General features: G+C 56.0%; 4 protein-coding genes across 4 annotated transcripts; 2 read left to right on the top strand and 2 right to left on the bottom strand.

Annotated features, from left to right (window-relative positions):
- Positions 1–1,498: 1,498 nt before the first annotated feature.
- EsH8_II_000866 (uncharacterized protein) lies at positions 1,499–3,784 on the bottom strand (the record flags this gene model as incomplete). The annotated part of the gene is made up of 3 exons (XM_083264164.1): positions 1,499–1,620; positions 1,682–2,526; positions 2,592–3,784. The coding sequence occupies 3 exons, from the start codon at positions 3,782–3,784 to the stop codon at positions 1,499–1,501; spliced, it is 2,160 nt and encodes a 719-aa protein (XP_083121486.1).
- Positions 3,785–4,641: 857 nt separating this feature from the next.
- Positions 4,642–5,826, bottom strand: EsH8_II_000867 (Decaprenyl diphosphate synthase-like protein; the record flags this gene model as incomplete). The annotated part of the gene is made up of 3 exons (XM_083264165.1): positions 4,642–5,239; positions 5,290–5,549; positions 5,605–5,826. 3 exons carry the CDS (start codon positions 5,824–5,826, stop codon positions 4,642–4,644), a joined length of 1,080 nt encoding a protein of 359 aa, XP_083121487.1.
- An 883-nt stretch (positions 5,827–6,709) lies between these two features.
- EsH8_II_000868 (uncharacterized protein) lies at positions 6,710–7,572 on the top strand (the record flags this gene model as incomplete). The annotated part of the gene is made up of 2 exons (XM_083264166.1): positions 6,710–6,964; positions 7,024–7,572. The coding sequence occupies 2 exons, from the start codon at positions 6,710–6,712 to the stop codon at positions 7,570–7,572; spliced, it is 804 nt and encodes a 267-aa protein (XP_083121488.1).
- A 1,407-nt stretch (positions 7,573–8,979) lies between these two features.
- On the top strand, positions 8,980–12,051 carry EsH8_II_000869 (Up-regulated during septation-domain-containing protein; the record flags this gene model as incomplete). Its single annotated transcript, XM_083264167.1, has 3 exons — positions 8,980–9,108; positions 9,168–11,900; positions 11,959–12,051. 3 exons carry the CDS (start codon positions 8,980–8,982, stop codon positions 12,049–12,051), a joined length of 2,955 nt encoding a protein of 984 aa, XP_083121489.1.
- Positions 12,052–15,122: the final 3,071 nt, after the last annotated feature.

The raw sequence follows: 15,122 nt of genomic DNA on the forward strand, positions 1-15,122 counted from the left end.
CCTGCCCGACCCGTCATGGTGCCTTGCAGTTTAGTCATAGTAATAGCTGTCGTGGTCATGTACTCGGGGGGGTCACGCGCAGTGGCCAACCGGCATCTCTGGAGCGCAATAGCACGAACGGGGAGACCACATGTGCGATGTAGTGCCTGACCTAGTTAGGCCCCAACAGCCCGCGTACCTGGCGTTGTCTTGCCAGTGTAGCACAACTCAGGTGTAGCGTAACTCGGGATGCCAATGCGCATGGAACACACAAACTCGGGTTTGTCCCACAGCACAAACGACCCCCTACAGCCGAGCCAGCCACTCAAAGTCGCCCAAACCTTCCCCAGGTTTTCCCCTCAAAAGTCTTTCTGCTCCGGCACCCGCCTAAGCTACATGTGGCAAGACAAGCAACTTAACTCACCACCCGCCACTCAGATCGCCATTCGTCGCCAGCGGCCGCGTCGGGAATCCCATACACCCAACCCATTCGCCGTCGTGCCATGGCGTTTGTCCCAAACGCCATCGCGCATCACAGCAGCTCAACCGCCGACACGCACCTTTGTACCCCTTCCCCTCCCCCCTCGCCCTAGTAAGGGGCCGAATCCCAGCACTACCCCGGAAAATCCTACCCCAGTCTAAAATATCACGAGCTGCATTCTTTGCCATCCCGAGGAGGGGAGGGGCTCAACGCCGCCGCCAGACTGCACCCCTCCCCCTTGCCTACATGCGCCCCTTCTACTGGTACTCACAATCCCACAATCCCGTCAACTTATAGAAACCGTCGAGACAGGGTCTAGATCGTCGTGGCCTTTCATCGGGTTTAACTCAGTGGGCAACCCCGTCCCCCCTTTCTGCTCTCATTCATCTCCACGCTGTTCTTCTCACCGCCATGCGCAGGAGACACGAACGAGGCGTTGCTTTTTCCTCGTCCTCAGGAGCTCTACATCCGATGCCCGGCACAGCTTCCGCGGAATCGCGGAGTTGAAACTGGCCAGGCCCGAGCACCGGGGAACACGGCATGGAAGGCAAAAACCGTCCGAAAACCCTCAATCCGGGTGTTGGAAATTTCATTTAGTGGAAACATTGTGCCTTTCGAGCTCGAGCTCCCAGTCAGACGCCCGTCTGTCCAGATTGGGAACCCCGAAAGGAGATATGTGGCCAGACGTAGCTTTTGCACCAAAGACCCTTCACATAACGGGCCAGATTGCCACACCCATACCCAGCGTATCCCTCCAAAGACACCGCACGCCTCTGCCGTCCCGGCAGTATGTACTGTTACTCCATTCCCCGGGGGCGGCTAGCCTGTGTATCTCTGCCCCCTTGTTGATTTACCCCACGGCCCCGGTGCTTGTAAGCTATGCTAATAGTCGACGGAACCGCAATGCGTTGACTTCCATTCCAAATGAAACCAACGCCGTGTAGAATGGTGGAATCTACCACGCTCGAAAGAAGAACGCTCGCCCCCGCCACTGCCCCCAGACACCACTTTCGCAAGTCGTGGTGGCTGGTCACCCGATCAATACTGGGGGGGCCGTGGTTTGCGCATGTTCAAGGAGTCCGGCAGTACGTTGTATTTGTGGTTCAGCTTCTTGCCTTGCTTAGACAAGCGTTGCAAACACTCTTCGCAGTACCATTTCGCTGTGTCGACAGTTAGTATTCGTTCACCAACGACTAGCAAAGGACATCGTGCCAAACTTACAGCTTCCCTTGGGGGCCACCTTGAGACCCACGCAGTCAAGGTGGAACCATTCTCTCTCGCAGTTGTTTGCATCACAAGCCACCATCTCACCGTAGCTTACGCTTGTGCAATAACAGTACGTCGGCTCGTCTTCCGTAAAGTCGTAGCTGCGTTTGCCTGCTTGAATTTCTGATTCTTCAACATCGTCACTGTCATCGCCCTGGCCGGCCGTCTTGGCAGCCTTGATGGTTGCGACGGCGTTGCTCTTCTTCCGCTTGCTTGTGTTGGTGCCATCTGTGTTGCGGGCCGACTTCGGTCTGGCGGCCTCCTGAAAGGTAGCCATCGCTGGTGTTGACGGTTTGCTGGCTCGTCCGCTTTTCGTAACCGTAGCAGCCATGACCGTCTGGGGTGCTGGCGAGGGCTCAACGGGCGTCTCCGGCTCCTCAGGCTTTGGTGTTTCTTTCTTTTGCTTCGCCGCAGGTATACTTGGCTTGACGCTCGGCTCGCTCGCCTCCGGTTCCTTCTTTGCTGGCTCTGGTACAGGCGGTGCGGACGGCTCCTTCACAGCCGGCTTTGTATCGGCGACAGGCTTCGGAAGGACTGGCTGAGGTGCGACCTCGGGTGTTGGCGGCGGCGCTCCATTTGCCTTGGCCGATGCGGCCGATGGCGGCCGAGACTGTTTCCCATTCTCCGGGGCCGGTTGTGTCGTACTCTGCTTGGCCCGCGAAGCAGTTGGGGCTTTGGGAGGCGGAGGCACAGGGGTTACAACCGGTACGGGACATGCTTGGGGCAACACAGGGTCGGGGAGGTTGCTCAGAACCGGGGATGATGCGACAGATGGCGACAAGCCAACGGCACCGTTTTTGCTGTTGGTCGACAAGTCAGTGGAGCTGTTGAGAGCAAGCCGACTTCGATGCTGAGGAAGACATACCTTTTCTTTGCCTGGCCAGTGCCAGTCGGAAGAGCCTTTCGCTTCTTTGGGCCGCCTTCCGGCGCCGGGGTCTCTCTCGGGCTTGTCGTCTTCGCCTTGGATGCGTTGTTTCCGAAAACGGTGCTCATGGCCCGTTCTGCTGCGTTGTTTCCGCTGGGCGTTTTCTCAACTTTGCGTCTTTTGGGCTGCGGTGCGGTTCCGTTTGTTGTGCCATTTGTCGAGATCCCCAATCCCACGTTGGCGGCAGAGTCGGCGGCCTTGCGCGCTTTACCTCCCCCGTGGCCCTTTTTGCTTGGTTCTGCTTTGTTGCGACTTTCGACGTCGTCAAAGTCCGACTCCTGGGGCTGCGTCTTTTGGCTCTTCTTCGCCTGCACAGCCTGCTTTCGCGCGTCGCTCCGGGCGGCGGCCTCTTCTGCCAGTTGTTGGGCGGCAGCAGAGATGGCAGCAGCACCTTCGCGCCGCGACCTCTCGGTATGTGCCGCCTTTATAGCCGCCCTGTTTTCGGGATATGCCCAGTGTGAGGTGCTCCCCCACTTCGCCTCTTCACTGAACTCGTTCTCGACATGCGGCCAGACGTCGTCAATCCGGGCAAGCTGTTTTTGGAGAGCGTCGTTTGCAGTCGATATTACATGGTTCTTCTCCTCCAATGACCCGAGCATCTCCTGGATCTTGTAGGCCGTTTGTCGGAACAGTTGTCTCCGGGGAAGGTTGCTAGCGTCGTAGATGGATGTCGCGTAGGAGCCGTCGGTCGAGGGTGCAGGCGGGGGCGCGATACCACCCGGAGGAGCTCCGCTGGAGCTATTCTGAGCACTCATTGGAGCTGATGCGGGCGCGACACTGCTGGACGCATCGTTCGCCGGTCGGGGCTGTGGAGGGGGTGCGTTCATCGCAGCGTCGACGAGCTTGAAGAGCGCATCTTCGGGCGAGAAGATTTTGGCATCGACCTCTTTGAGTAGAGTGAAGTGTCGGACAAGCTCTTTCGGAAGAGCCGCAATGGCATCGGAGAAATACGTTATGGCAGGAAAGATGTCGATGGGCTGATCGGGAGCAGAGCCACCGGTGAGAGAGTCCCGCCCGTTCGTGGATCCTCGAAGACCGGACGAGACGCGCGGCGGGTTGGTACGTGTCTGCCGGACGGGCTGAGACCTCCTGCTTGATGGAGTATCCCCCGACGCGGTTTTGGCCGACTTCATCGCGACGTCGGTCGGTGTGTCGCGCGAAACGTACGAGGGCTTGGGGAGTCGGAGAGAAGACCTGGCGCAGCGACAGGTGCTGCGGGCGGTGCCGTGGGCGGACGGGTAAAATCAAGACGGGTCTCGCTAAATAGAAAACGAGCTTTATGTAATTGTGAGAGTGTACTGAGTAATATCAGGGCATTCTGATCGTTATGGAAACCCGGGAGGTGTAGAATGGCTGTCGTGGGAGAGGGGAGTGCGCGAGGAAAATCAAGAGCGACGCCTCGGGATCTTCCATCATCCAGCACTTTTGGGGATCTGCCGCGGGCGGAGGACTGGCTGAGTGACCCCATCCGTCACTTAGCGAGCGATTTCAGCCTGAGGCCTCAGTGGAGCTCACACCTTAACCTGGAGGGCCCTCAGACCGCTCTACCCCTGGCACTCCAGCCACATTACCAGCGAAAAGCATCCCGTTGGGCCACATTAATTGTCGTCATTCCTGAGTCTTATCGTCGGCGCGCCACATTTCGATAGCCGCCTTGGGATATGTCCAAAGCCGAGTTCATTCCAGCGACCAGAAACGGGACGATACCCAGTTGATTAACATTGTTGCACCTGCAACTTCCACAAAACCAACTTTACTTTTTTCCATCCAGAGCAATTACCTTCTAGCACAACAGTTGAATTTGATGGATATCAATATGGTTTACAAACGCACTGCCATGGTATCAATATCGCCCTCCTGAGGCCCAGTGAGATACAGCCGTGGGCCAGAGAAGCAGGCCGACGTCTTCCTCAAAGTACCAGTATCGTAAAACAACTAAACGCCTGCCCGTGAAAACAAACCCCATTCAACACTCAAGGTCTGGGCAGGTTCAAGCAAGCTTCCGTCCCTTCACGGCCACTTGTCGCGGCCTCTCATCGCGTTCAATCTGCTTCTGCCTCCATTGCCACTCCAGAAGAACCGGCAAAAAGTGTTGCAGATCAAAGTCGGGCCAGAGACACTTTAGGAAGAAGATGTGGGTATCCTGATGGCACTGCCAAAGCATGAAGTCGCTGAGTCTCTCGACACCACTAGTCCTGACGAAGATGTCCAACGGAGGGTTCCCGGCGGTGTACATGTGATTGTTCAGCGTCTCGGCTGTAATGGTCTCCGGATTTTTCAAATGCTGCCCGCCTGCTGAACCAGGCCGGTGACTTGGCGGCGACGGCGAGTCGGGTGGAAGAGTAGTCGACGACGAGGCGCCATCATCGCCGTCCGACCGAGAAGAGGGCGCGGGAGAGGTGTCGCGGATGGTGGGAAGGGGTTCCCGGCGATCCAGCTGCTTTGACATGATCTTTTGCGAAATGCGAGCAGCCGGGAAGGGTGTGAACTTGGGGCCGGGGGGCATCATATACTCCTCCACGGTGGATCGCATGGCTGTTGTCATCTCCTCCCTCGCAGTGTACGGGAAGCAGATGTTGAGTACGTTGCTATTTCAGTCAGCTCGGCCTCCCCGAAGGACCACATGCGCCTGGCTTACCGCTTGTTGTACTTGGTCATCTCGACCGCCCGGTCAACAACCTCCAGAACATCCTTACGGATTAGGTCTCTCTGGCCGAGCACACGAACCGCCGCACCGTATCGATCTAGCAAATCCCCGTGTTGCGTCAACTGCTCAAGCTTCACTTTGGCCAGCTGCATAAGCCCATCGACCTCGTATTGCGGGCGGCTAAAGTTTTCTATACTGAAGGCATAAACGGTGACGACTTTCACACCGCATTTGTAGCATATTTCGAGGACCTGTACCCTCATAGTCAGCGAAAGCTTCGTCAAGAGAAACCGCGGAAATGCGCACCCTTGCCAAGGCCTCAAAGCCATGGTGGTGGCCCTCTATCGTCTCCATCTTCTTGCCACGGGCATATCGCCTGTTGCCGTCCATCTCGAATGCGACATGTTGGGGGACCGGACCTTGCTTCAAAGCACCGATAAGAAGTTCGCGCAGTTGGTTAATCGCCCACTCTGCGGGTGGGGAGCTAAACAGCCATCGAGTGATGTGGTTGATGAATATTTCCGACATGCTGTTTCGGCTGAGTTATGGCGCCAGGTTTTGCGAATGGAAATGCTGCAACGATGCGGTACCGTATGTAAGAAAAGGGGGTGTTCGAAGGTTAGAAACTTGGAGAAAAGGATAGAGAAGACCCAAGAAGAATTACAATAGTGAGTAAGAAAGAAGTAGTGTCACTACGTGATGGCGCGTCAGCTTGTTTGGCAACTTGGATAAGTACCCGCCTTGTTCTCAGCATTTGGCCAGCAGAAGCTTGGAGTAACGGCAATAGCGGCGGCGGCGGCGGCGTGTGCCCAGAGCTCTGCGCCTCACAGAAATACGTCGCGACAGGGTTGTGCAAGGGAGGCAAGGGTGGAAAGCTGGCCGCAAACCGTTGAGCGAATGAGCATCTGGGGGTCAGGCGGGTAGGCAAGCCACACTCAGCCTTCCAGCCTCGTAATTGCACGGGAAGTCTGCACCAGTGGATCTTTCGCGCGATTGGGCCATCCCTTTCGTGGCGTCGACGTAAGGCCTGGGGCTGGGGCAGTTCCCCAATTCCACCAGGTCCGGGCAGCTTGTGCTTAGACACACTTGGAGGGGTGGACAAGTGCATCGAGCTTCGAGTGGATTCGACATCAGCCGAAGAAACCACCTGGCATCAACGGTCCTCTGGCCGCGCCTTGCCTTCTACTTTGCTGGCCACTCAAGCTACGCCGCCAACTTGTGCAGCCCCGACAGAATACAGTTGATCGAAGTCTCGAGGTACTTGCCAGAAAAAAAACCTGGTCTGCAGGGGATATCCCATTCGAGCTAAAGGAGGTTCCTCGCCACAGGGGATCGTCCCTCCTTACCCTCCGCCAATCGAGGGTTGTTTGGAGACCACGGAACTACGATGCGATAGCCCCTCAACTACAACATGTCCTTTACTAATGCGCCGGTAACGCGCAGCCTTGTTCTTGGCTTGGTATCAAGTTCTATAGCTGCCAGCTTGTTCGACGTCAAGCATTACTTCTACATTGTCGTCGACTCCCATCTTTGGCGGTACCATCAATTCTGGCGTCTCCTGACGTACCAGCTATGTTGCACCAACTCGAGCGAGGTTCTGTTCGCCTCAATGGCCCTCTACCACTTGAGGGTAATTGAACAAATATGGGGGTCGAGAAAATATGCCGTGAGTTGCCACGAGTAAAACGCAGCTGGCTCGCATGATACTGACTGCCGCCGTCATAGTCGTTCATTCTTGTATCCGCGCTCTTCACCGCGGTGATACCTCCTGTTTTCTTGTCCATTGTGCTGCGGCCCCTGACTGCGGGTCTGTTCAACTACATGCCGGCCGGACCAACTCCGATTATCTTTGCGATACTGGCGCAATATCACGCCGTGATACCCCATGTCTACAGATACCGCGTCGCGGCATCCTCAGCACAGCCAACGAACGACCATTTTGCCGGGCTTACCTTCTCCGACAAGTCTTACCGTTATGCCCTGGCTCTGCAGTTGGCGCTCTTCCAGTGGCCCGGCTCGTTGCTTGGAGCTGTAGTTGGCTGGGTGGTGGGATACTCGTGGAGGAACGACCTGCTGCCGGGTGCAATGACGAAGTGGCGTCTCCCGGGATGGATGGTAGGCGTCAGATCGCAGAAAAGTCGGAGGGAATTTGAAGGCCTTCGCAGGCGGCTGGAGGGTGAGGGATCATCTGCCACCGCATCTGGCGTGCATGGCCAGACTGATATAGATGCGGGACGGAGAAGGCCAGTCGGCCAGGAGAGTCGTGAGGACTGAGCATTATTTGGTATCATCATAGAACATGAATATTGCGGCTATTCTCTGCTGATCCAAGTCAACTGTGAATGACTGGTGGGCGTTGGCTTTGCAAGCCACGCAGGTCCCGGGCCTTGGAAATACGTCTCCTCGTACAACTCGGGCCTGCACGTAGACGCATGAGGAACACGCCTTACGGATTAGCTGGGCGGTATATGCTGCATGGTCTGGCCGCCCTACCGCTTCCTGATGAAGCCAATTGGCATGCTCCCACTATCGAAAGTGTACAGAGGGTCCTGTCCAAATTACCCGGCGAGCAGTTCGCGATTCGCGGTGGTCCTGGAGTGGCCGATCGCCGTTCTTGGGATGATAAATAATTCGGTGCCCAAAGAGGTTCGGGCACCTGTCAAATATGGTCTAGTCCGGCGTGATCCTGGTCCAATATCCTGGCTCTCAGGGACCCGAAATTACGGTGAATTTTCCCTCAGATTACTCGGGCAGGCGATCTGCTTGCGGATGGATGCAACAGACATAACAACCAGCCACTAAAGGGTTGTCCAACGTTATGTCGAGTCGATCCTGATGAAACCCAGCCACTGCGAAGCATCTAATGTAATCTGCAATGTAAAACGCGCTTGGATTTTCTAGAACTACGCAGATGGACGAGGCGGACGCGGAAGTCAGGAATCCTCAAACTAAATAATACAGCCTACTGACCCTCTTAGCGCCGAAAGTACGTACCGCAAAGTTAGAAGACCATCCGCCAATAGTGTGGCCGCGGTAACGCAGGGAGCCGGCAAGGAACGAGCCCAAATAAGCTTAGCGCGAATGCCCCGAAGTGGGAGCTGCGATGCATCGCCAATGTGCACCGGCTGCAAGGGGGCGGGGGGTCTGCACGGGTTAGTGTCAAATGTGTCTGCCAGACAGCCACCCGCTGCGACAGGTCAGCCAACTCAATTTTTGGGACGGCAAACTCACAGCACCACCTCGCAGTCGCTTTTGCACCCACCGATCCACCTTGGGAAAAAAGGATGCCTCTTCTTCACCGGGGAAAGAGACCTTTTATTAGCCTTGCAACTGCCCCCCGATTGCCCACTGTGAAGCGGCTGGAGTCGAACCCGTCCGACGACGTCTCGTCTCCACGGCGATAGCAACTCGATACCGCAAACCCCCCTTGCTTCCCACCAAGGGGCTCCGGTACAATACTACGCGCCAGCCACCAGCCCACCCTTTGTCCATCCCAGGCAGTTCGATAATTAGCCCGAACAACCATTCAAAGTCTGTACAGCTAGTAGAAGCCTTCGTAATCGTCCGATGAGCATGCACCTTACGGACGCGACGACATCCTAAACCACCTACGATTCTACGATATCTCTGTAATATAATGATTTGACAAGCACCATCCCTCGCAACCGACAACCCAGTATCATGAACGGGTACTCCCCGGGGAGGCCCTCGCCGCCCCGGGCGGCCGGCCCAGGAGGAAGGCCACTAGGAGATGGCCTCAGGAGAGACATTATGAACAACTTTGAAAAGACGCCATTGCGTGTCAATCCAGTCAGTCGTCTCCGTCCATCTTGACGCTGTCGCTCGTTGATGTGCCTAACAGTCTGTAGATGAACACGAAACTGCCGCCGAGCTCCACCCTTGTCGACCTCAAAGACCCGATCCAAGTCCACCTACTCACGGAGACGGCGCTGACAGATAGCAAACAATATCGAATATTGTCCCAGGAGGAGGTGGATGGTCTAAAGAAACAAATTCAATCTTTGACGGTGAGGGTGGAACAAACACGGACGAACCTCGCCATCCAGACCAAATACCGAGATGCCGCCGTTTCTATGGCCAGGCTCTACTCGCCGCCTGATACTGGCAAGAGGAGGAGCCTGATGGAAAATAACCGCTACAGCATGGTGGAGTCTCTTCGTGAGGCCGAGGCAGAGCGACAGGCGAGCGAAAGACGAGTCGAGGAGTTATCAAACGAGTTGCGGACTCTCGAGCAACGTCTGGTGGAGTCGCAAAGGGGTTTGCTGGAGCATACGGCTGGCATCCTTCAGTTGACACACAAGGCATCCAAAAAGCCGGCGAATCAACTGCCAATGCAAATGATGAATGGGATACCTGGAAGCCCAGAGAGCTTATACACCTACTCGAATGGCCGCAACAGCTTGGAACCGCCCGGGGACGACTCTTTTGACGAGGATGGTCTATACCAGGACCTAAACGATGCCGCCGCCCCTCGCGGACTACCACGAACCAATCCGCTCGACATCCGCAACAAAGCACCAAGTCAAGAGCAGGACAAACAGTTGAGGGAGGAAGCTGACAGGCTGAAGGAGGAAGCCGAGAAGCTGAAGGATGAAAACGCAAGACTGCGCGCGCAAGCCGACGCGCTGAACAGTTTGCGGGAGGAGAACGCCCAGCTTCAGGCGCAAGCTGACGCATTGAACAATTTGCGGGAGGAGAATGCCCAGCTTCAGGCGCAAGCTGACGCGTTAAACACTATGCGTGAGGAGAACGCCCAGCTTCAAGCGCAAACCGGTGCCTCGACCGGCGAGATCGATTCTTTGAGGAAGGAAAACGCACAGCGCTCACAATCTATTTTGGACATGGAGCGGAAACTTATGACATTCAACAACTCTTTACGAGAGGTAATCATAAACTTTAATCCAAGCAAAAACGCCAGCTTCCGCGAGCCGCCGCCAGTGTCCACAGATGGGCCAGCTGAGCCTGGGGCTACACTGGGTAGCCAGCTCGAATATCTTGAACAGGGCTTGTCGGCTGTGCGCGAGGAGCAGGGGCTCCAAGGGCAATCGTCTGGCAGTCTTCAGGAGGCAGAAGCTGCCGCCGCCGCAGCAACCATCGCCCTGTCGCAGGGGGAAAGCCGCATCAAAGGTCTCAACCAGCAAATGCGGGACATCCTCGTCTTGGCCAATCCAAACTATCCCGATGTCCCTGATTTGGGTATGGATGCGCAGTTCGAGTACCTCGGGCGCGCTCTGTCTATCGTCGAGGAGGAGATGAAGAAGACAGCCAACAAATCGGCCGTCAAGAAGCAAGACGACGAGCAGATCGAGGCTGTCCTGATGGGCCTGTGGGATATCATCCAGTCGGGCTTCGCAACTATCCAACAGCAGAAGGCAGACCGTCGCAAAACGCGATTGGAGCAGGGCAGGGCTGAGGACGAGGACGACATGTCGGGAGATGAGTCTATCGACACCGCACAGCCGTACTCGCTATCGGCATTCTCGACCAAGGTGCAATGGCTGTATAGCCAGGCTACCAGTCTGAAGGAGCAAAAGTCCGTCCTCAAACGCCAAATCAAGCAGCAGCGCGAGTTGAACAACAAATCGGACTCGCAAAAGGACGACGAGTTGAAGGCGAAGCAAGATCAACTCGACCAGCTTCGGGCAGCTCAGATGCGTGCCGAAGAAGAGAAGGTACTCGAGATGACGCTCAAGCAGGACCAGTTGGATCAACTTAGGTCGCTGCTCGAACGGGCCGAGGAGGAGGTGACCGAGACGCAAGAGAAGCTGAGCAGGGTTCAGAGGGAGGCAGAGATGGCATCCACTACGAGGATGGCCAACGAGTCCAGCGCCGCCAGGACACAGGACCAGATCAAGGAACGTGACGCCAGGATTGCGACCCTGGAAGCGAGCACCAAGGAGACCCAGAACACGCTGGCAAGCCTCAACACGAACGTCCAAGACATGACCGGCAAACTGAGCAAAGCCAACGAGGAAGTTGCACTCCTGACAGCCAGGTTGGCCGGGGCAGAGAAGGCGGCGGTTGAGAAGCAGCAGGAGGCTGCGGCCAAGGATAAGGAGGTCAAGGAGAAGGAGGAGGAGCTTGACCGGTTCAACATGATGATTGTAGAGCTGAAGACGGAGCTGACCATCGCGCAAGCCGAGCTCGACGGCGCGTACGGCTCTCGTAAGGAGAGGGCCAACCAGGCCGCGGCTGTTAAGAACACTGCCGAGGTCTCCCAGCTGAAGACAGAGGTCGACAGGCTCAAGGATGAGCTCAGCTCCACGCTCAAGGAGCTGGAGAACATAACGGCCGAGACGATCAACGCCGAGAGGGAGAAGTTCGACGTCGAGAGCAAGCTCGACGACGCCCTTGCGGTCAAGTCTAGTCTCGAGGGCGAGATTTCCTCGTTGAGGGACCAGCTCGACGCCGAGGTGCTCAACTCGAGGACCAAGCTGTCGAAACTGCAAGAGGACCTCGACAACGAGCGGCTGAAGGTGACGCCTGGCGCTGGCACTCGCGGTGCCGGGGCAACCATGCTCAGCGAGCAGTTCAGGGCTACGATGAGGGAGGAGCGGAAGAAGTTCCAAGAAGACCTCAGGGTATATCTCCAATGGCCCAAACATCATTTTGTCACATTTATGCTAACCACGTTTACAGGAGGAACAAGCCAAGAGGAGAAAGATCGAAGAAGAGCTGCAGAAGCTGAGGAAGTCCCAGGGCCCCGGGCGGAGTCCCCTGAGCCCGAGATAACACGACGACACCACGATACGAATCAATACAATAATCTGATCGGCCAACCCCTTTCCCCCCAAATCTCGCCACGAAGTGCCGCACCTTCCCGTTGCGAGTCGGCCCTCGTCAACCACCGCTACACGTGTACTCCTAGTACGGACCGGCGTTGCTTTCTTTGCATAGCGGGTTGTAGAAAACAGGATGGGAAACCCTTTGCTTTTTTATTCATTTATCTCGATTGGATGTTACTGCTACTGCCATTACTACCACGGCACGCCTTTTTATACCTGATACCGGTAGGCTACTGCCATCACTGCTGCTTCTGCCACTGTTGGGGCCTGGTTTTGTATAGCTCTAGGCTGCCTTTTTTTTCTTTCTTTTTTGGATACCATGACCTCTCGAGGGCTGAGGTGGGTGGGATATGGGGGAGGGGGACATGTAGGATGTAGAGATGAATACCGAAGCATGAAGTTACATGAACATACACGCGTTTATGTCCGCCTTACCTCGTGAACAATTCTGCCCCGGGCTTTTCCTTCGATGGGGCGTATCCCCATATCAGTCTTCACTTTGTCACGGTTGGCCTTCGTGCGACAATCAGCTTCGGCCATGCGTCGCCGCGATGGGCAGCTTTTATCCTCCTCTCCACCTCGAGCTCCGTGTGTGGCGGTTGCTACTGCCTGCCCAGATAACCCAGCATCCCATGCAGCCTTGGAGCGGGTAACATGGGAGGCACGCGAAGCCTCGTCAGTATATCCCCGCTTCCTACTGGATTAGCCGTGCTGAGAAGTACAACATGAGTGGGAGACCCATGTGTTGCGCCAATGAACTGACCGAGTTGAAATGGACACGACGAGGCCGAGAGAGAGGCAACGAGGATCAAGCCATGAAAGGTGTAAAGCAGCAGCATAGAGAGATAAAGTGTGTGTGTGAGAGAGAGAGAGAGAGAGAGAGAGAGAGAGAGAGCACATATCTTCACATTTGTGTTCTCCCGTTTACAACCCTTGGGAGAACCAAAGATGGGTAGGCGGTTCGCTTCTCCCTGCCTCGTCACAACGAACTCGACAGATCTCGTCCGGTTGCGCGTCAACGGTAGGCGGTCGTCAACCAACCGCCAACCGGGTGAGGCTCAAGCGAAGCCTTCTCTTGCATCTCGAGGGACGGTGTTCCCAAGACGAGCAGTCTTGCCGACCAGAATCCTACACAAGAGGCAATTGTAGAAGCGAGCCTTGCAGGTTGGTTTGGGAGTCAAGCGAAGCATTGCCTGGAGCACGAGTTGACGGTGTCCGCCTCGCCATGTCCGCAATTATTCGACGGTGAGGTGGTATCAGACTATCCCTTAAATGAAAGGCTCAATCAACAGATTCAGCCCTGCTGGGTGGCATCGGACGTGGATATGTATAATGGCCCTCGTAGATGAATGAAGTTGCTTGATTGAGACTCGCTCATTTCACTTTTATCTTGGACCCCTAACGGTGCTAACTCAGCCAGGCAACCACAGCGGTAGGTTCCCTTTGTACCGCTAGAGATCGACACTTGTCGATCTTCTGGACAAATTGGACGTACTCCTCGACCCTGGCAAGACCGCATACGGCAATGTTGAGTTGGGTTCGCGACGGCGAACCTTCGGGGCCCCACGAATGCAAGCAGTCACATCCAAAATGGAAGACGGCTGGGGCAGAGCCTTCTAGGAGGCTTCAGGGGACATGGGCGTCTCTTGGCAGACCTAGATTACTTCGGGGTTCCGTTTTCTGCGGTCAGTAAGAAGGTTGGTAAGGCAGGCCCAGTCAACAACTTGGTCACCTGGAGTGGCCGGTTGAGCGCCCAACCCATGTTCCTTTCGTCTCTTTGACCATGCTATCCGAATCAGGCACAGTCAGTGCCTCTCGAAATGATTGTGCAAGCTTGTTTCCACGCCGCTTTGGCATCGAATTTGGTGGAGAGGCAATGGTGTTGCCGATCTTCATTGTCCACTTGCGGAGCCGTAAGTCAGCGGGGCCACTGGCCCAAACCGGACGACTGACCATATTTGATTGGAGCCGCGATTCGAGTAGCGTACGCCAGGGGGAAGGGGGCGGCCAGGAGCGCCAAAGATGAGTAGCTTGCAGCGTCCATCTGGTTGGGGACTATGGGATTTTTAGGGGATGGAAACGTTGTCAGTGGTGGCAACCGAATGTGGGCTCCGGGCAGATGCTCCACGATGAGGGGCGGTAAGTGGAATATACACCCTCAAATAGCGGTGATCAGAGCAGTCTGGTGGTAATAGGGACAATGGCAACAATAACTTCACGTACGAGACGCGGTGTGGCAGAGAGCGGCTGGGGCGCGAAGAGCTCACCGCCTTGCGTTGCAGTGGAATTAGCCGTCTCATCAGTTCAAACCCATGGTTCAGCACCCTGGCGAAACTAGCTGTCAACAAGCGAGCGACGTTGCTGAAGAAATGTGGTCATGGCATGCCTTTGGGGGCCCAATCTCATGTAAGTCTTGGTGGGTTCGACGGGCTCGAGAGGCAGGGCATGCCCGAACCCTGGGTAGACTGGGTGCCTGGAAGTGCATTGGTGGCGACCACACGTAGGGCTTCGCCAAAATAGCAGACACTGATGCAGATGCAACTCAATAACAAAATATGGAGACTACCCATGCACCCACTGGGTGCGGAGTCACCGATGCTGGCTCAAGAACAGCGCAAAGAAGTTTGAGAGGCTTCTTTGCCAGGGGTTTGAGCCTTCCAGAAGACACGGAAAAGACGGGTAAAAGAGGAGGGGCCACAGCTCGGCCCAGATCCCGCTGTGATGCGATTTGAAACGACTGATGCTGGAAGGTTGGGGCTCTGGTAAGTGGGCGAGGCAGGGCAGGGCCGTTGAGAAAAGAGACGAGACATCGACCAGGCACGGAAGAGAGGCGCGCTTCGGGAATGGCCTGTGTGGGCACGGCCTGGGTGCTGTGGCTGGCCAGCAAAGGCCCTTCTCTTCGGCCCAGGATGCGACAAGAGGCACGGCGACAGAGTCAGCGACGTGTACGAGCATTGTGTGGTGTGGGTGTGGGTGTGCTTGGTGTGCGTCTGACTTGTCACAGTTGTCTGGTAGTAG

Source organism: Colletotrichum jinshuiense, chromosome 2 (genome assembly GCF_051148585.1).
Source record: "Colletotrichum jinshuiense chromosome 2, complete sequence".
Lineage (NCBI taxonomy): Eukaryota > Fungi > Ascomycota > Sordariomycetes > Glomerellales > Glomerellaceae > Colletotrichum > Colletotrichum jinshuiense.